This window comes from Martes martes, assembly GCF_963455335.1.
Source record: "Martes martes genome assembly, chromosome: 1".
Taxonomy (NCBI): domain Eukaryota; kingdom Metazoa; phylum Chordata; class Mammalia; order Carnivora; family Mustelidae; genus Martes; species Martes martes.
The window spans coordinates 104,475,597-104,496,593 of NC_137888.1; the positions used below are offsets into that span (position 1 = coordinate 104,475,597).

Genomic DNA, 20,997 nt, shown 5'->3' on the forward strand with positions numbered 1-20,997 from the left:
AAACTAGCTTTTAAAGTAAACAACTCTAGAGGTCGGGGTGCTGGTTATTAGCCTTGATTTCTTAGCCTTCAGCCCACCCTTCTAATCACTGCTTTGTGGGCTGGGGCCACTCACCTCTTTTGCCAGCTGTTCCCTGTGAAGCCAGGCCAATAGAGCAGACTGACCAGAGGACAGAAGGGGGGAGAGGGACCTCTGTGCACCTGAGTTCCTGTCAGCATCAGCCTTGCAACTGGTCTGCACTCTGAGAGGAATATCTGGTTTCAGTTACCACCCCCCACCCGCCCCACCAGCCCCACCCGCTTCAAAGACACCAGCACCAGCTGGCAGCTCCCAGACTAACCTCCAGCTCCTGGGACACCTGTCCTATGGGGCAGCACTTCCTCCTCAGAGGACTAACCCCAGCTATGCAAGGCCACCTCCAATTTCTTCCCTTTGCTCCCTCAGCCCTTGGGCTGGTAGCTGCTTCTTGCAGTTAACATCTCCATGGTATCACATTATCACTTTTTCCCTCTTAAACTCTCCAATAGCTGGATAACAATTCTTTATACTAAATTCTTTCTGTTAAACTAACTGATGTCGTGTCTCTCTTTTGTTTGGATCCCCTAGACAAAGTAATTCTAATATTAAATAATTCTGAAAATGAAAGAAGTAAAAATACAGAACAGAAAAAAATTTTAAGTGGCAAAGATATAACTGAAAAGTAATAATTGAGAATAAATAACTGAAAATAACTCAAAACTAATATCTCAAAACTCTGAAAATAAAAATTCAGGAAATATAATGTTCAAAAATGCAACAATTGAAAATAATTTAAAACCAAATAACTAAAAGATAATTAATAAATGAATATAAAAATAAACCCCACTCTAAAATAACTAAAAATAACTGTGACCATAAATAATGAAAACTAACAAGAGAAAAAACTCTAAAATAACTAAAAACACTTTTTTTCTGAAAATAATTCAAAAATAATTTTAAAACTTCCAGTGAGGGGCGCCTGCGTGGCTGAGTCATTACGCGTCTGCCCTCGGCTCAGGTTATGATCCCAGGGTCCCATGTCAGGCTCCCTGCTTAGCATAGGGTTGGCTTCTCCCTTTCCCTCTGCCACTCCCCCTGCTTGTGATCTCTCTCTGTCAAATAAATAAATAAAATTTTTTTAAAAAAAGAACTTGCAGTGAATTTTTAGTAGCTAAATAAGTAACAAAATATTTGTAAACAAGTAACTTTAAAGCTATAAAATGAAATAACTAGAAAACTAAAAGTAGAGGTTAACTAAAAATTAACTAATATAACGAAAAATTTTTAAAAACCTGAAAATAACTGAAACTAATTTTAAAACCAATAAATCTAAAACAAAATACCTCAGACATTAACTTGGAACCAACCCTCTCTGAAAGGATACAATCTGGAACAAAGTAACACAAACACCACAGAAACGTTCTTGTGGGGATTCAGGGAGAAGAGTACGGGGCTGCCCCTATAGAGTTTCAGCTCCTCCAAGGCTCCGGGAGGAGATTCTCAACGGATCTCCCCACTCCCGCCCCGGGAAAAAATTGGCAACGTCTGAAGGCATTTTTGATTGTCATAATTTGGGTGAACGGGTGGGAGAGGGCTGTTACTGGCATCTTGCGGGAAGAGGCCAAGGATGCTGTGAAATATCCTACAATGCGTAAGACTGCCCTCCCCTTCCCGACATAGAATTCCCCAGCCCCCAAAGTCTGAGTGCAACGTTGAGAAACCTTGGGCAGAGCGGTCCAGGACTGGGCTTCGCTAACTTCTGCAGACGCGCGTAGAGCGGGGTTCGCGGGGGGGGGGGTCTCCAGCGCTCGCGCAGGCGCGTGAACAGCCTCGAGGCAGTCCGGCCTCTGCACCGAGTCCCCGCGCAGGCGCGCGTGGAACGAGCCCGGGAGGTTGCGGGTCTCTCTGCCCACAGCCGGGAGGTTTGCGCAGGCGCGTGGGGAGCAGCTCCCAGGTTCTCCGCGGCTGGTACCTGGAGGGTGGGCTCCCCCCGCAAGCCGTGGACCCGTCCTTAGTCTTCTGGAAGGTGGTCCTGCTCTTCCCCCGCGCCAGGGTGACAGATTCGGAGGGTCCGAGGCCCCTTGGCTGCTTTTTGTGTAAGGGTGGGCCGGGCCGCCGCAGCCTGTGAGCGGAACGAAGGCGGCCTGGGGGCCTCGGCCGAGCGGGGAGCCGCGGGGGTCTGGTGCCAGTGTCAGTTCTCTGGGGAGAGGGTCCTCAGGCATCCGTCCCTCGCCCGCACTGCTTGTGCCCGTAAGCTAGTTGTCTCCCCACCCCCCACCCCACCCCCCGCAGGGTCGAGCAAGCCAGTGGACCCTGGCTTAGTTTTGTTTGTTGTCCTGAAATTCCAACAAGAGTCAGGGGAGCAATGGCTAACCAGTTCGCTTACTGTTCTTTCCTCTTTCACACCCGCATGTCCTCATCGCCACCTTCTTTTTTCCCCCGGATGCTTTCTCCCGTTTCCGGGACAGATTTGGAGGAACACGTTTCATAATTGTCGTCCAACTGGAAAAGTCCGGATAGCTGTAAGGGAGGGCACAGTGGTACACACTCAGAGTTGGCAATGGCGGGGAGTGCCCGAGCCCGGGCCAGGTGCAAGCAGTAATTCCCGGGGGCAGGTTGGAGCCCACCAGGTTGGAGCCCATCCCACGGGGCCACGCAAGATTCCGGCAGGAGCCCCATATTTATGATGAGAAACTAGTGCATTGCTAAGGAGACGAGGCCATGCTAGTCTGGGAGGGTCTGAGGCACTTTGCAGATTCAGTGACCTCAGCTTCCCGAGTTAGGCCTGGTCCTTGTGGGTGAGAATTATGAAAAGGGGGAGAGAGAGGAAACAGGGAGAGGAAGAGGCAGGAAGGAGAAGCTGATGGATAGGAATGAGGGAGAAAAATGAAAGAGGTAAGAAAAACATAAATTACACTCAGAGCACTGTTCTCCTTTTCCATTTCTTCTGCACCTTCAGGCTCCTCAGAGGTTTCCATGGAGATGAACTCTCTGCGGGAGCAGCCTTGGAGAAAGGGAAGAATTTGGCCTGCTGTGTGGGGGAGGGGATGGCCAGATGTTCCAGGCAGTTCCTGTCCCCAAGAACCCATTCTCCCCCATCTCTAACTCCCAATCTCCCAGGACCTGGACTGCCTCACCTTGGGGGTGGAGGTAGAGGTCTGTGATCTCCAGTTTCCCTCTCCCTGCTCAAAATTCTGTGAGTGTGTGTGACTAAGAAGGCATGTCTACATGGTGCTCATAGTCCTACTCCTTGTCCTCCAAGAAAACGGTCATTGTCTTTTTGTGCTTGACGACCTTCCTGCCCTCCACCCTTCTTCCCTCTCTTCTTTTCCCCTTGCCCCCTTTTCTCTCCCCTGATTACTGCCCATTTCCCATTTCCGTGGTAACTTCTGTCACTGCTGTCCCCATGGGAATTCAGAGAAGCAAGTACATCCTGCCTCTCTCTCCAATGAATTGATTCATTAATGGGCCAGTCATGTCACCGTGCACCTGTCATGTCCCTGGGGCTGCTAGACACTGAGGGGAACAGCAACCCCCCAAACACTGACTCTTTTTGCCTGCTGGGGTGCCAGTCGGTCAAAAGTTAAGCTTCACATAATCCTGTAAGAGCTTTAGCTCCATTTCACAGATGAGAAACTGAGATGAGGGAGGAATAATCATTTGGCCAAGTTCTGTTGACTGAGTGCCTGAGCGGCAGCTGAGTAATCCATCCTGCAGGAATCTGAGTGCAGGACCAAGTTTCTGCTCAGGTGACAATTCAAGGGCAGAGATTGGGGTGAGGTCTTGAAGGGCATTAGCAGGGCATGGGGAGTGGGGCAGCTTTGACCTGCTGCCCAGAGACTTCCCAAGCTGCATTCGGGGCCGAGAGCTCTCCCCAGAGCAGCCAGGCAGCCCCTTCCTGAAGGCCTCCAGGGACCCCACCTGATGCTGGAGGATTGTAAGGCAGCTGGACACAGTGCTCTCAGACTGCAGCAAACCTGGTTTGATTTCTAGTCCCAGGACATGCTAGGGTGAGGGGTTGAGGGTAGAGGAGAAACTGGCTCAGGGATCTGCCTCCCACTGCCCTCCCCCAGACAGGATTCTGGGGCATCCATAGTAACACCCAGAGACATCTCTCGAGGGCAGTCATCCAACCCAGACCCCCTTACACCAGGGAGCAGACAGGGAGGATGAGGAATGGCAGTCTTGCTGAAAGGCTATAAGGGAGGACACTGGAGACATTGCCCTGGACCACCCTCTCCCCAACCCCCTGTCTGAACGGAAAGACGATGTCTCCAGGGTCCATGGCCTCAGTGCCCCAGACAAAGCGGGGGGGGGGGGACCCCAGAGCCACCTGCTGGGAGGACAGAGTGGGGCCTGGTCTGAGGCCTCAGGCAACCATGGAGCACTCAGGGCCTGGGGGCAGCAGGACTAGGGGGGGTGATGGTGCAGCTTAGACACCTGAGAGCCAGTTCCAGCCACTCTGCAGTAGGTGACACCTGGGGTAAAATGACGACCAGGCACTGGTGGCGGGTTTCCCCTCTCCCGTGGGCCCAGCCAGAGGAAAGGGGACCCTCAACCTGGCACAGGGCTGCCACAGGGGACCTCTCACACATTTGGCCACAGGTTGACTGCATCATTTCAAGGTCACCTGGGCCTTTTCCTGCCTTCAGGAAGGATCTGACTGAGCCTGGAAAGAAATGATCTTCCCAGTTCTTCATGACCCAGATGCCACCTCCTGGCTGGGGACTGTCAGCACACAAGGCCTCCTTCATTCCTGGTACCATGGGTGAGGGTGGGGGAGGCCTGGAGTCCCCCAGGTCCCCCAGTTTATTCTAAACCAAAGTTGTCTACACTCCTTAGAAGCAGCTCCAGAGAGATGCCCATTTTCCATCCAACATAGTGGACACACATAACACGTCTCTGAAGTGAAAACAAGTTTATGGAACAATATTCCCCTTACAGGTATGATATTCTGATCTGATCTAGTCTATTCTATTCTACTATTGTATTTTACTCCATTGTGTTCTATTCTATTCTATCCCATCCTATTCTGGGAGACAGAGGAGGAGAGGGGCTGTGGAGGTGATAGGCTCCCCCACAATCACCTCGTAAGACTCTTCAAGACAGAATTTCTTCTGACACAAACAGCAGCTGCTCTGGGCAAGCCCTCCTGTGTCTCCCCCGTGGGTCCCGGACTCTTGGCAGCAGAGACTATATCCTATTCTCCCAGTACCCACCCCCCTTCCCCCAGCTCCTGGGAAAGACTCAGCATTCTCAGAACCAGCACACCTTGAAGAAGGTCCATCTATTAAAGCCGGAAGTGCAGGGGACAAAAGCGCAGCTCCCAGTCTGAGTTTTGCTACATCTCGGTCATTTGCATATTGAAGCACTTCCTCCTGGATTCACTGGCCCTGGGCTCTCAGGGGCCTTAGGGACTAAGTCTTAGTTCCTATAAAGGTGACAGCACTCAAGGGACCCCAGAATCTTGGGCTCAGAATCTGACAGATCCTATGAGTGAGTAAATGAAAGGCCCATTGTCCAGTGGTAGGAGCAGAGACTTTGGAGTCAGTGAGACCTGAGGGTAGTTCTGACTTTGTCGCTCATTTACTAGCTGTGTGGTCCTGGGTAAGTCACTTGGTCTCTCTGAGCATCTGTTTTCTTGTCTATAACAATAGGGATAGTAATATCCATTGCAGCTTTGATATCAAGATTAAGAAAAGGGCTTATAAAGTAAAATGTCTGGTACACCTTAGGAATTTAATCAATAACACCTGTTATTATTATGGTTCATGGTGATGACAATAATACTAAAGAGAAGGTTTCAGAACAGCTGTGGGTACTTCAAGTATGCTATTATTACTCACCTTTTGAGGAGATTTGTTTGCCGTTGTCTTCACCCTCATCAATATCTGGAGGTGAAAACAAATTATAAAAGTAATAATCGGCTTTGAAAGGAAACAGAACGTGTGCAAGTGCACACACACACACGAAAAACAAAACCAAACACATGGGTCCTCGAAAAACAGTCAATTTGATTACAGCAAAATTTTAAGTGATAGTTGCATTCTTGGAAAATGAGCAGAAGGCTCTGGTACCAGTCGAGGGCTAGTGGTGCATTGAGAAGGTACACTCTGAGTCTCTGGGGGCACTCCAAGTCCATGTACCAGAATAAGCATGAAGAATGTTGGTGGAGAAGGATAAGAAGAATGGGCAAGTTGGGCTGTGAAAATTCATGCTAGTAAGGTCTGGTGTGTATTCTCTTTTCCTTCAGTGGATGATCTTTCCAGCATATATCACATAACTCCTAAGTGGTTTTGGGAATTTAATTTTAGCACTTAGTGTTTAGAATTCTGAAATTTTATGTTGGTTTAAAAATTGAATGAAATTTATTGACATGTGAACCTATTAGTGAGTTTTTATCCTCATCAATATACACGTTTTGGGTAAATTAACCTTTGAAGATAAAATCATGCCTTTCCTTTGCTGTCCACTAGATGGCATAATGGGACCACTGTAGAGTCCACTTGTTCCAGGGCTGCTCCTTACCCTGCCGATTTCAAATGGGCAAACTATTTTTATTTTCCTTTCAAACTGGATTTTTCACTATTTCCTAGAATTATGCAAAACCTTAAAAAAGATTTTTTTTTTTTAGAGGATGCACTCCCACATGCTCGAGCAAACAGGGTGAGGGGCAGAGAGAGAGGAAGAGAATCTCAAGGAAACCCCACGCTGAGCATGGAGCCCTAACCAGGGTTTGATGTTATGACGCTGAGATCCTGACCTGATAGGAAATCATGAGTCTGACACTTAACCAACTGAACCACCCAGGTGCCCCAATCATGCAAAAAATTTTAAGGCCACCTCTATCACATTTTGACTTGAGGGACAGTGGAGTGGAGACCTGGTTTAAAATCATGGACAAGCCTTTCCTTTCCTTCCCTGGAGGAACGAATGTGGTTAACAAGTTGTTAATGATAATATGCAAACAGCCATCTAGGCACTAGTCTGAAAGCTTCATCTCATTTAATTCTCACAGTAAGACTATTCAGTATCACCTGCATTTTATCAAATAAATGATGAAAAGAACTTAAGCACAAGAAAGTGACATAATTCATCCAAAAACCCAGAGCTGGGTTTGAGCTGTGAGCTCTTCACCACTATGCTGTGCTGTTAAGGACGGTCCTTCTCTGCCTTCTGGGAGTTAACTAATGGGGTCACCTTATGCCTAATGCACCCCAGCAGCTCTCTGCAGCCCACACGACAGGAGAGATCTCCAGGTTGTTGCCACAGGTACTATGCTGGATTAGGATCATTTGCTTGGTGGCCTGGGGTGTAAATGTGGACATCAGAGCTGATCTATATCTAAAGTGTCCATTTCCTTGGCAAACTTGCCTTTGGCCAAAAAGAAGGAATCCCTCCTAAGCATTCAATTAATAACTTTCAGATTGCACACATTCTCACGGCATCTTTTATTTATTTATTTATTTAGTGTGTTTTCTGTTGTCAAAATCCTTGCCAGCTTCTAGGGCAGTCTGAGCTTATTGTCTTGGATGTTCAGAGCTGCTAGGAGCTGAGGTCAAAGAAACTGCAGAACTGGGAAACCACCTCCAAGCTCAGCAATGAGCTGCCATCATATGTTTTGAGTTGGAACAGGCCCACAGGTGGGTGGTAGGACAAGCTGATGTAGTTAGCTGGAGTCAGTCAGAGCTTGTCCATTTTACCAGAAATGTAATAGAAATTTTTCAAGAAGACTAAAATATGAAGACCCCTAACCTGTTCATGTAGTATGGCTCCAATTTTTTTAAAATATGCACTTCTTTTTTTTTTGAAAGATTTTATTTATTTATTTGACAGACAGATCACAAGTAGGCAGAGAGGCAGGCAGAGAGAGAAGGGAGGAAGCAGGCTCCCTGCTGAGCAGAGAGCCGGATGCGGGGCTCGATCCCAGGACGCTGGGATCATGACCGGAGCCGAAGGCAGCGGCTTTAACCCACTGAGCCACCCAGGCGCCCCCAAAATATGCACTTCTATAGATGAAAAGTTTGGGGTAAAATATTTACAGTGATTATTTCCAGTAATGTCTGATTCACACTTTTATTTGTCCTTTTCTTCATTACATACTAAATTTTTTATAATCCGCATATATATTTTTTATAATCAGAAAATGAAGCTTAAAGTACTGAAAATTTATTGGTCAGGTATCTAAAATAACCCACAATCTCACCAGAGAAGACTGTTTGCCAGACCATATTTTCTTTATCATAAGACTACATGAAATCATTCTGAATAACAACAAAATAACAAAATAATAAAAGTAACCAAGTCTAGGTCTAAAAGGAAATCCCCCCCAGATCAGCAAACAACCCTTATGTGCTACACTAAATGGCCCACAGATACTAAAGCAGCCTCCCCCCACCTCCAAGACCCTGAGGGCCTAGACGAGGGACCCACATTCAGGCCTGCATGTAGGTCTGTGGCTAAGGATTAGTAGACAGTCTCGACTTCTGTTACCTTTGTGGCACAGTGGTCATTCTCATTTTACGTATCTTTCAACAGCCAGGGTTTTGAAAACCAGGGATGCAACTAAATTCAGAATTCAAAGTTTTCAGTGCAATTCTGGCTAGTAAAATACTATTAGCTTCACTCCTTCATGTTAACCAATAGCACCAGAAAGAGCATACTCCTCTGTTCTGTGAGGGTCCCATCTTGAAACTGCTTCGGTTCTTAGGAGAGCTCCCAGCTCAGTGCCTTCTTCCCCTGTCCAGGCCTTACCCCTACCACCATGAGGAGTCCCCCCACTCTGTCCTCATGCCAGAAGCCATGCAGGCAAAGAAAGCAGTTGCCACACGGGAGGAAGTAATTGCTCCTACTCATCATGAGGAGGTCAGGCTGTTACCTAACAGTGTCAGAGAGGAATGTGCCTGATACTCAGGTGATCCACTGGGACATCCCCCAATACCTCCACACCCAGCTGTCACTGTAAATGGGCGAGTAAAGAACGACAGCTAGACAAGAGTCTGGGACAGCCACTGTGCACACCACCGGCAGAAGATGAGAAGGCGGGGTACCTAGAACGAGTGGGAGGAGATGGTGGTAACAGTACAACCTAAAGACCAGCCGCCACAGCAGGTGGCATAGACTCAAGTTCAGCAGGACTCTTACTGTGTCCCCGGTGCAAACTCCCCCTTGGCAACCAAGACCTCTAGACTCACTGAGACCAGCGTTGCAGGGATGGGGAAGACAAATGCCCTATGCAAGTCCCTAGAGAGTGGTAATGAATAAGGTCACAACTCATTCAATCTCTTGCCTCCCAGATTCATAAATTCTGCTTACTGAGGGCACAGTGCCATAGCATGGCCATGGGTTTAAGGTATATACTGCACCCTGAAGATCAGCACCCCAACCCCACAGTGTCATGTCTAAACTGTTGTACATCCTCGCTTCCATGCCTCTTATCGGGCTGGCAGCTTCTAAATGGGGTGGTGTGTGGAAGGACTGTAGGTCAGTCCTGCGGTCGTATTTCTACAACTGAGTCTCTCCATTAGAGCAAATTTGTGTGGTTGATCAGATGCTGCATGAGTCCTCGAACAGTGACGCATGGAGACACTGTGAGCAGGTAAGGCACACAGGTCAACCCTGCTCAGAGTGAATTATTGTACTTTCCAGCCTAGAGGGGGTCTGATGACATCGACCATTCTCCAGGGATAGTATACACCTGGGAGCTCAGCGTCCATCTGAGCTGGTCAGGTAGAAATTCAGCAGTGGCTGTTGGTCTTGACAACAGGAAGGCCATGCTGCTTGGCCCATGCATAGCTTCCCACTCTGCTGTGAAGCAGTCTCTCTGAGCTCACTGTGCAGGTACTGGGGTACCAAGGAGAAAGCCAGCTGACACCTGCTGGTCAAGTCATCCGGTCAGTTTAGTTGTTTGGCACCTTTTCTGCAATGGATGGTCTTTGATGGGCATGAACACAGTATGAAGATCCTCACATTTTGAGCTTGAGTCTGTAGGTCTCTGTGCTTCTTCCCCAGTCAGATCATGTTATAATTAAATGCTAATTATTATTCTGGAAGGATGGTGGGGAAACATCTTAAGAAGGGCAAGCATTGTCTTGCATGTCTCATTTGAGGATTCTGCGTACTCTTTGGGGGGAGAAGGATCTTTCTCCCAACACGGAGGTGGTGGGACACTTATGCCAGCCCATAAGCAGGGGGTTTAGGGCCTAGACCCAGATGTCCTCATCTCAAGCATTACAGTCCCACATCTTCCCTATCAGGGCATGACCTGCCTGCTCTTCTGCTAGCACTAGGAGCCCCAAATGATCAGGCAGCAGATTTGCCTAGGCTGAGAATTCATCCTCTCACACACTGCCATGCTGTAGAAGATGAGAGGCTGAACGTTGGCAAGGAAGCCCTCCGATTCTCAGATGGGGCTTTAAATTGGTGATAAATCTGAGGTCACTCTTTTCTTCACTCTCTTCAGTGCATCCATGGTACTTAGCAATAGCCTCCCAGTTCTATGCTCCTGGTACTTAATAGTCTCCCCAAACTTCTCAAATGTAGAGACATTACACCAACTGGTACATCCCTGTCCCCCTGTATCTGACCCCAGGTGTCACCACAGGTGAAGATCTTAGTCACTGAACCTCTACCACAAACCAGGGCCCAGGGCTTTCCACACTCTATCTAACCAGAGCAATGGAATCCTCATTGCCACCTGGCCAGCAAGTGACCTAATAACACCAGAATCCCATCCTTATAGGACCTTTCCTAGTTCTGCCTTGTGTCAGGTTTCCCAGAAGCAGGTTGCACAAGTGAGGGGTGGAGAAAGGGCTTTCAGAGGAAACCTGTAAGAGCACTGAGGACAGAAGACAGGGCAGGGAAAAGCGGGCTCTGCTTAAGTCTGGCGCCAGCCCGATCTCCTGGCAAACCCTGGACCATAGATGGCACCCCGAATCAGTCAGCCATTGGCTGGCTGGCCGGCCATAAGTCGTCCTTGAAGGAGGCCATAACTTCTCAGGCATTTTTCTGGCTGGACAGCTCTGGTCAGCTCTGGTTGGCAATCCTCCGAAGGGCACAACTGAGAGCTGCTAGCAGCTAACCTCACAGCAACTGGGCAGTGGGTGTCTTCAGGTCCTATGACACTACAGTGTGTGGATTTTTTTTTATTAAAGAATGAATAGATTTTATTTTTAGAGAAGTTTGAGGTTTACAGAAAAATTGAGCAGAAAAGGCAGAGTATTCCCAATCACCCCTCTCCACCGGCTCCCTACACAGTATCTCCTATTTTTAACATCTTGCATTTGTGTGGTACGTTCATTACAATTAGTGAACCAGCACCAATGCATTATTATTAACTAAAGCCCACAGTTTACATTAGGGTTTACTCTTTGTGTTGGACAGTTCTACGTGTTCTGACAAATGAACAATGTCATGCTCCATGATTATGATTTCATACATAAGTTTCATTGCCCTAAAAATCCCTTGTGTGCAGCCTGCTCATGTCCTCTCCCCCATATCCCTGGTAACCACGGATCTTTTTACTGTCTCTATAGTTTTGTCTCCTCCAGAGTGTCAAACAGTTGGAATCATGCAGTATGTATTTTCAGAAGGGATTCTTTTGCTTAACAATTTGCCACTTCTGTTTCTTCATGTCTTTTTGTGGCTTGATGGCTCATTTCTTTTTATTCCTGGATAATATTCCATTGTATGGATATATTGTACTTTGCAATTCATTTGGTTAAATACCAAGGCGTATGATTGCTGGTCTGTATGGTAAAACCATTTTTAGTTTTTGTCAGAAACTGTCAAAACTATACCATTTTGCATGGCCACCAGCAGCCGTGAATGAGAGTTCCTGCTGCCTCCTATCATCACCAGCATTTGGTGTTGTTAGTGTACTATAGACTACTTTTCACACTGTAACTCTTGAGTTCTGCTTCCTGTTTGGGGGTCTTTTTTGCTTTGTTTTGTTTTGAGTTTTCTGCCAATCTTCTGAAGAACTGACTGGTTTTTATGAAACTAATTCATGAAAAAGTCATCAAAGTTCACATGAACATCGTGGTTATTTCCTTGTATCTTCCTGACTTCTGAAATCAGCCTGCTCTCCTAGCACGATCACACATAGACACACATAAATGTAAACTGTCTACAGCCAAGTCTACACTAAGACACACTTAACTAAATGTTATCCATTCTTCTCTCATCTCACACCTTTGAGTCTGATCAGTTCGAATTAGCAGGGTAGAGAAGGAAAAGAAGAAAGGCACCTGGACAAACCACATCCTTATGCTTTAGGTGAAGCCTCAAATGGCTCACATCTCTAAATTTACAGATATGCCACTGTGTTAACCAATGTATGCCAATATTGGTCTTCAAGCAAGGGGTCTTTTAAAAATCTCTTTAAGAGATTCTTGGCACATGAGAAAAGGAGTTAAAGGTTTCAAGAACAAAATATACTCTAGATAAGGTTGATAGGCTCAATCTTCTAATAGTCTACAGTCCTTGAAATATAGTCCTTGAAAATCTGAAGAGTTGCCTGTTAAATAAATAACCTGGAATGGAATTATCAATATACATTTTACTCATCTGTAGGGCCCCACGTGAAAGGAGAGTCCGGTATCAGGGGTCTTCCTTCATTTTGAGCTTTTCAAAATAGAAAAGGAAGTCAGGATGTGACTTGATTAGAGACAGTATTGGGGGATAAAGCCAATTATTTAGGAGATGAAAATCTGATTTTCTCTATTCTTAAAAAAGTTTTTTTATTTTTTTACAAGCCATTACAAGATACCCATGGAAAACAAAACAAAAAAATTTCACACCTCGCAGAGATTCTGCTATATCCCATAGAAGGATAGACCTTATCATCCAAAGCAAATTTAGGGACTATATTATATTCTATGAACCCTCACCAGCCAAGATTTTTCTCAGACTTTATTTTTCCTGGTCTGTATTTCTCAAATACAAAACTTTAGAGCACACATATATACCCTAACTGGAAATCACTGCTTTATTTTTATTTATTTATTTGGGGGAGGGGAGAGGCAGAGGGAGAAAGAGAATCCCAAGCAGACTTCACACCCAGCATGGAGCACAACGCGGGATTAAATCTCATAACACTGAGATCATGACCTGAGCCGAAATCAAGAGTTAGACACTTAACCGACTGAGCTACCCAGGTGCTCTGACAATCACTGCTTTATTTAAATAGTATTGCCATTCATATTTGTTGACCAAGACTGCATATCCGATTACTTATTATGTGACCATTTTCCTGTTAATTTGTGATTTCATGTTCATTAACATCCAAGGGTCTAGAAGTCTGACCAAGAAACATAATATTAGTTAGCTTTGGCCCTGAGTGGGGGTGTGGGATCTGTGTATGTTTCTTCAATGACTTGTGTACTTTGTAGACACTCAATAAATGTGTTAACTAAAATTCCTTCCAGAGGCCTTTACTAAATAAATTGTAGGCCTGAATAAATACCTCATGTCCCATCAAATTAATCACATAATAGTCCAAAACCAAAATCTCAAATACTAAATTCCCAAGACTTTGATTATGGGCAGTGGTAAAAGCATAAAGTAGAAGGTCTTTTGGAAAAGGTTATCTACATAGCCAGGGAAAGATAAGATGATGACAAAAGCAGCACATTCAGAACCCCATAAATGATAATCTATTCTGTCATTAAGATATAAAGTATAAAAAGCTTCCACACTTGTTTTTCTTTGTGATCCCATACCAAATTTTGGCCACCAGAAAACTGATCCACAGAGAGGTCAGGGCTGAAGTCTCATGGGGAACCACCTGGGTCAAATGCTCCTAACTTTCCATGGAAAGCTTGGAGAGGAGGTGAAATCCATAAATCTTGGACAGAGCAAGAAATAAAGTTGCCATGAGCTGGTGTCTTTATTCCCAAGCAGAGACATTCTGGCAATGCTCTTATCCCTACTTTCCTTAAGAGGACAGCTTTTCCAAAGAGGTAGTCACTTTCAATGTGGAACATTTACCCTTCATTTTACTCTGGGCCTAATTAGATCTACACAGATGAACAGCAAAAAAACTAAACGATATCTTTCTTCTTGCTCACATACTTAAGGAAAGGCTGAGACTCAGGCATGTCTTTTTCAGCTTCTTTCACCCATTATGCCCCACTCTCCCACTGGATCCTACCTCTAATCCCATATATGCTGGGGACTGGGTCTTCCTTACTGCTGGTAGCTCTTTCCATATTTTCAATGCAGTGTACAAATTCCACTCCAATGTCTTTGCTTTACAGAAATATACATGAACACTGAACCACAGGAAAGAATGGCACATGCATTCCTCCCTATACCAGCTGGAGTGGTGCTGCTCACGTAGGTTCTCCTAAAGTCTCAAGGACCTGCATATCCTCCTCCTCCACTTTAGTCTAAGTCTTGGCCCAGCTCTGTGCATGACATTCAACAAGGGACTGTTCAACGGACACCACTTGCTGGATTATACAGTTAACATCTAACTGGATGCAAGTCTTTTTTTTTTTTTCTTAAGGTTTTATTTTTAAGTAATCTGTACAGCCAGTGTGGGGCTTCAACTCACAACCCTGAGGTCAAGAATTCCTTGTTTTACCAGCTGAGCCAGCCAGGCGCCCCTGGCTATAAGTCTTAAAGTGGGAGAGGTGAGGAGGAGGAATCCCCTTTCATCCTCTCATAAGCTGCCTCATTGGCTCACTATAGCTCCCTCCTTCCCTCTTCTCTGTCCTGAAATGCCAACTATTAATAGTAACTCTTTTGGATTAGACTAGCTCAACAAATAAACACTTGTGAGGCGCTGGAGGTCTGAATGAGATGTGTCCTGAGCTAAACCTCATCACCCCTGACTCTGCTTGCAGAGGAGTTTGCCAGCCTGACATGATTATTCAATGAGTTCTTTTATTTGTTTATTCACTAAACATTTACTGAGCACCTATGAGTGCCAGGCCCTTGTATATTATGAGGCCCAAGGGAAGCTAAAACTACTAAGACGACCTTCATGCTCTAGAGGAATTCATGGTCTAGTGGGGAGAAAAACTTAAACACATCATAAAATTGGGGCGCCTGGGTGGCTCAGTGGGTTGGGGCCTCTGCCTTCGGCTCGGGTCATGGTCCCGGGGTGTTGGGATCGAGCCCCACATCGGGCTCTCTGCTCGGCGGGGAGCCTGCTTCCTCCTCTCTCTCTGCCTGCCTCTCTGCCTGCCTGTGATCTCTGTCTGTCAGGTAAATAAATAAAATCTTTAAAAAAATGTTAAAAAAAAAACACATCATAAAATTATAATACAGCCTGTTGGATGCGGTGATAGAGTACTCTGTGAGAGTGTGGGGAATGTCCAGAATGTACAAAGTTACTATGTTCAGCAATCCCAAGGGTTAAAGGTGGTACAGGAAGGGACTGGGAGGATAACTGGATATGTGTCAGAGCTCTGTAAAATGCTAGACAGATATAAGGTCCTGATAGTCCCAATCCTGAAACCTCCCTCCCCCATAGCCTGATGCTTCCAAGTCTATGTTCTGTCTGGGAAGTCTCTTCTCCTCTCAGGGATCAGCCCAAGGCCCTGCTCTGGTCTGCTGCTGAAAAGCTGTATGCGATGGACCCCCTGTTTGGCAGTCTGTAAAAGGAAGGTGCTAGACAATGTCTCTGGGCCTGTCTTTGAGTTCAGTAGGGCTTTTTTTTTTTTTTTTTTTAATCTACATGCTAAGGTCTGGTTCTGCTTATTTTTTGTACTTTTCATTCCAGTGACTTATTTATTTTCTAACTGGAAGTCTGTACCTCTTAATCCCCTTGACCTCTTTTCCTCATTCCCCACCACCCACACCATGGCAACCACTAGTTTGTTCTCTATAGATCTAAATATAATATAATCAGTTATTTCTTTTTTGTTATTATTGAGTGGTTGGTTGGTTTTTGAGTCCATATGTAAGTGAAATAATATAATATTGGTCTTTCTTTGACTTATTTCGCTCAGCATAATATGCTCTAGGTCCATCCCATGCTGTTGCAAATGGCCAGACTTCATTCTTTTTTAGAGCTGAGTCATATTCCACTGTGTACATATATCACAACTTCTTTATTCACTCATCTATCTATGGACACTTGGGTTGCTTTCATAACTTGGCTATTGTAAATAATGCTACATTAAATATAAGGATGCATATATCTTTTTGAATTAGCGTTTTCATTTTCTTTGGGTAAATACCCAGAAGTAGAATTATTGGATAGTATGGCACTTTTATGCTTAGTTTTTTGAGGAATCTCTGTACCGTTTTCCATAATGGCTGCACCAATTAACATCCCCACTGTACCCAAGGATTCCCTTTTCTCCACTTTCTCAGCAACATTTGTTATCTCTTGTCTTTTTGATACTCGCCATTCTGACTGGTGTGAGGTGGTATCTCATTGTGGTACTGACTTGCCATTTCCCTGATAATCAGTGATGTTGAGCATCTTTTCAAGTGTCTGTTGGCCATCTGCGTGTCTTTTTTGGGAAACAGTCTATTCAAATCCTTTGTTCATTTTTTAATCAGATTGAGGTTTTTTTGGCATTGAGTTGTATGAGTTCTTTATATATTTTGATAGTTATGCCTTATTGAATATATCATTTACAAATGTTTTCTCCATTCAGTAGGCTGACTTTTTTTGTTTGCTGGTGGCTTCCTTTGCTGTGTAGAAGCTTTTTAGTTTGATGTAGTCCCAGTAGTTTATATTTTTGCTCTTGCTTCCTTTGCCTGGGGAGACTTACCCAGGAAAACATTGCTAAGGCTGATTTCCAAGAGATTACTGCCAATGTTTCCTTTTAGGCATTTTGTGGTTTTGAGCCTTACACTTAGGTCTTTAATCCATTTTGAATTTATTATTGTGTACAGTATAAGAAAGTGGTCCAGTTTCATTCTTTTGTATATAGCTGTCCAGTTTTCCCAACAACATTTATGGAAGATACTGTTTTTTCCCCATTATGTAATCTTGCCTCCTTTGTTACAGATTATTTAACCATATTAGCATGGGTTTATTTCTGGGCTGTCAATTGTGTTCCACTGATCTTTGTGTCTATTTTGTGCCAGTACCATATTGTTTTGATTATTATAGGTTTGTAGTAAATCTTGAAATCTGGGATTGTGATAGTTTCAACTTTGTTCTTCTTTCCCAATATAGTTTTCACTATTTGGGGGTCTTTTGTGGTTCTAAACAAATTTTACAATTATTTGTTATAGTTCTGTGAAAAATACTATTGGTATTTTGATAGGAATTACATTAAATCTATACATTGCTTTGGGTGGATATTTAAACAATATTTTTCTTCAAAAACATGAGCTTCATATATTTTTCCATTTATTTGTGTCATCTCTGATTTCTTTCATCAATGTCTTATAGTAAAGTACGGGTCTTTCATCTCTGGTTAAATTTATTCCTAGATATTGTACTCTTTTTGATACAATTGTAAATGGGATTGTTTTCTTAATTTCTCTTTCTGCTATTTCTTTAGTAGTGTATAGAAACACAACAGATTTCTGTATGTTGATGTATCCTGCAACTTTACAGAACTCATTTATTACTTCTAATAGTTCTTTTTGGGGTGGGGTCTTTGGAGATTCTTATACATAGTATCATGTTATCTGGAAATAGTGAAAATTTTACTTCTTGCCTGCCAATCTGAATGCTTTTTATTTCTTTTTCTTGCCCGATGGCAAAGACCTCCAATATTAAGTTGATTAAAAGTGGTGAGAATGGATAGCCTTGGTTTTTTCCTGATCTTAGAGGAAAAGCTCTGTTTTTCACTGTTGAGTATAAGGTTAACTGTGGGTTTTTCATATATGGCCTTTATTATGTTGAAGTATGTTTCCTCTAAATCTACTTTGTTGAGAGATTTTTTTTATCATAAATGGATGTTGAATATTGTCAAATGTTTTTTCTGCATCTGTTGAGATGACTGTATGATGTTTATCCTTCATTTTGTTAACATGATGTATCACATTGATTGATTTGCACAAATCCATCTTTGTATCCCTGGAATAAATCCCACTTGATTGTGGTGAGAGACCCTTTTAATGTATTTTTTTTTTTTTAAAGATTTCATTAATCTATTTGACAGACAGAGATCACAAGTAGCCAGAGAGGCAGGCAGAGAGAGAGGAGGAAGCAGGCCCTCCAAGGAGCAGAGAGCCCGATGCGGGGCTCGATCCCAGGACCCTGGGACCATGACCTGAGCCGAAGGCAGAGGCTTTAACCCACTGAGCCACCCAGGCGCCCGAGACCCTTTTAATGTATTTTTGAATTCAGTTTGCTAATATTTTGTTGAGGATTTTTCAGCTGTGTTCATCAGGGATATTGGTTTATAATTTTCTCTCAATTTTTTTTTATAGTATCTTTGGTTTTGGTATCAGGATAATGCTGGCCTCATAGCATGAATTTGGAAGCATTCCTTCCTCTTCCATTTTTTTGGAATAGTTTGAGAAGACTAGGTATTAACTCTTTTTTAAATGTTTTGTAGAAACATTTGTGGAGCTGTCTGGTCCTGGACTTTTGTTTGTTGGGAGGGTTTTTTTTATTATTATGGATTCAATTTTGTTACTAGTAATTACTCTGTCATATTTTCTATTTCTTCCTGATTCAGTCTTGGAAAATGGTATGTTTCTAGGAATTAATCCAATTCTTCTAGGTTGTCCAATTTGTTGGCATATAATTTTTCATAGTAATCTCTTATAATCCTTTGTATTTTTCTCGTGTCAGTTGTAACTGCCCTTTCATTTCTGATTTTATTGGAGCCCTCTCTCTTTTTCTCTTGATGAGCTCAGTTAAATGTTTATCAGTTTTGTTTAGCTTTTCAAAGAGCCAACTCTTAGTTTCATTGATCCATTCTATTTTTTTTTTTTTTTTTAGTCTCTATTCCATTTATTTCCACTCTGATCTATATTACCTCCTTCTTTCTACTAACTTTAGGTTTTGTTTTATCTTTCTGGTTCCTTGTTTTTAAAGATTTTATTTATTCATTTAGAGAGAGAACAAATGAATGCACCAGTAGGGGCAGAAGCAGAAGGGGAAGGAAAGGGACAAGCAAGCTCTGTGTGGAGCATGGAGCACCACACAGAGCTCAATCTTACACCACTGAGATCATGACCTGAGCTGAAACCAAGAGTTGCTTAACCAACTGAGCCACCCAGGTGCCCTCTAGTTCCTTTATGTGTGAGGTTAAATTGTTTATTTGAGATTTGCTTTTCTTTCTTGAGGTACCTCTGTGTCACTTAAAAGAGCTTTAGCTGTGTTACAAAGATTTTTAACTATAGCGTTTCCATCTTCATTTGTCTGCAGGTATTTTTTTTCATTTTCACATTGATTTCTTCATGACCCACTTGTTTAGAAACATGGTATTTATCTTCCATGTTTTTGTGTTTCTTCTAGTTTTTTCCTGTAACTGATTTTAAAAGATTTTTATTTATTTATTTTTTATTTTTTTTTGAGAGAGGAAGAGTTCATGCACATAGGCATGAGCAGGGAATTGGGGGAGGGCCAGAATGAGAGTCTTAAGCAGGTTCCACACCCATGATGGAGCCCAATGTGGGGCTTGGTCTCATGACCCCGAGATCATCACCTGAGCCAAAACCAAGTGTTGGACACTTAACTAACTGAGCCACCCAGGCACCCAATTTTTGTCTTTCTTAAATAATCTCTATACCCCACATGGGGCTTGAACTTACAATCCTGCAATTAAGAGTTGCATGCTCTACTGACTAGCTAGCCAGGTGTCCCTCCTGTAACTGGCTTTTTTGGTGGGGGGCAGAGGGAGAGGAGAGAGAGAATCTTAGGGCTCAATCTTACAACCCTCAGATCATAACCTGAGCTGAGATCAAGAGTCGAATGCTTAACTGACTGAGCCACCCAGACACTCCTTGATTTTTAATTTCATATTGTTGTGGTTGGAAAAGATGCTTGATATGATTTAAATCTTCTTACATTTATTGAGACTTGTTTTTGGCCTATCATGGGATCTGTTCTGGGGAATATTCCATGTAGGGTTCTGCTTCTTATCTAGATTTTACATTCCTGTCACAACATAGGGAGCACAGTGCTAGGACTTGAGAAGAGCTTGAGAATGTATTTCTGAATTGTTAACTAAATAAATGCCATGTCCTCATAACAAACACATATTATTTTTGAGTGGGTTAGAGCAGGGCAACATGATTCAGTTAAAATCTAACTTGTCAATTAAGCACAATTTTGTTAAGATGTCTTTTCTTACCAAGTTGATCTATAGATTTTACACAGTACCAAGCAACATCTCGGCAAGATTTTTTGTAGAAATGGGAAAGCTGATTCTAAAATTCATACAGAAAGATAAAGGATATAGAATAGTCAAAACAACTTTAGAAAAGAAAAACAGAAGATGAAGGTGGAGTAGGAGGACCCTAGGCTCACCTCATCCCACAAACACAACTAGATAACTGTGAAATCATCCTAAATACACCAGAAATTGACCTAAAGACTGACGGAACAAACTCTACAACTAAAGGGAGAGAAAAAGCCACATGAAGGAAGGTAGCAAGTGCAGAGATGTGGTTTAGGGGAGAAACAGATCACAGCTGCTGCAAAGAGAAGGAAGTCATGATCACAGAGAAGTGTGAGAGCGAGAGGAGCACACAGAGGAATGCACAAGCAGAATATTTCCCCATAGACACTGGCTTGGAAAATGAGAAGGGCTGGATTTTCATGAGTTCTTGCAAGCAGCAGGGCTGAAAGCCTGGAATTGTAAAGGTCAGTGGGCTTGGCTGGGATAGGGCCAGGAGAGCACTGAGCTGCTCCTGGAGAGAAGGCAGGCAAACAACCCCAGACCATACAGTGTGGCAACAGTCATCTGAACAGTGCCTGAGGCATGCAGTGGAGAGATTATTTGCTCTTCTTAGAGTGTGTCCCTGAGAGGCAGTATTTGTGGAGATGCCTCTCTGGGGACAAAGGAGATAGCTTGTATCATTGCCCTCCCCTGACCCTCAGCATAA

At 43.8% G+C, this 20,997-nt stretch overlaps 1 protein-coding gene across 1 annotated transcript in view; it reads right to left on the reverse strand.

Annotated features, from left to right (window-relative positions):
* Nucleotides 1–2,418: 2,418 nt before the first annotated feature.
* MCF2L2 (MCF.2 cell line derived transforming sequence-like 2) overlaps nucleotides 2,419–20,997 on the reverse strand; it is a gene marked incomplete at both ends in the record, with an annotated part of 253,923 nt that continues 235,344 nt past the window's right edge. Inside the window, 3 exons of the mRNA XM_080804372.1 lie at nucleotides 2,419–2,538; nucleotides 2,934–3,022; nucleotides 5,865–5,909. Coding sequence (XP_080660498.1) covers nucleotides 2,419–2,538; nucleotides 2,934–3,022; nucleotides 5,865–5,909 — 254 coding nt within the window. The remainder of the gene's footprint in view (nucleotides 2,539–2,933; nucleotides 3,023–5,864; nucleotides 5,910–20,997) is intronic.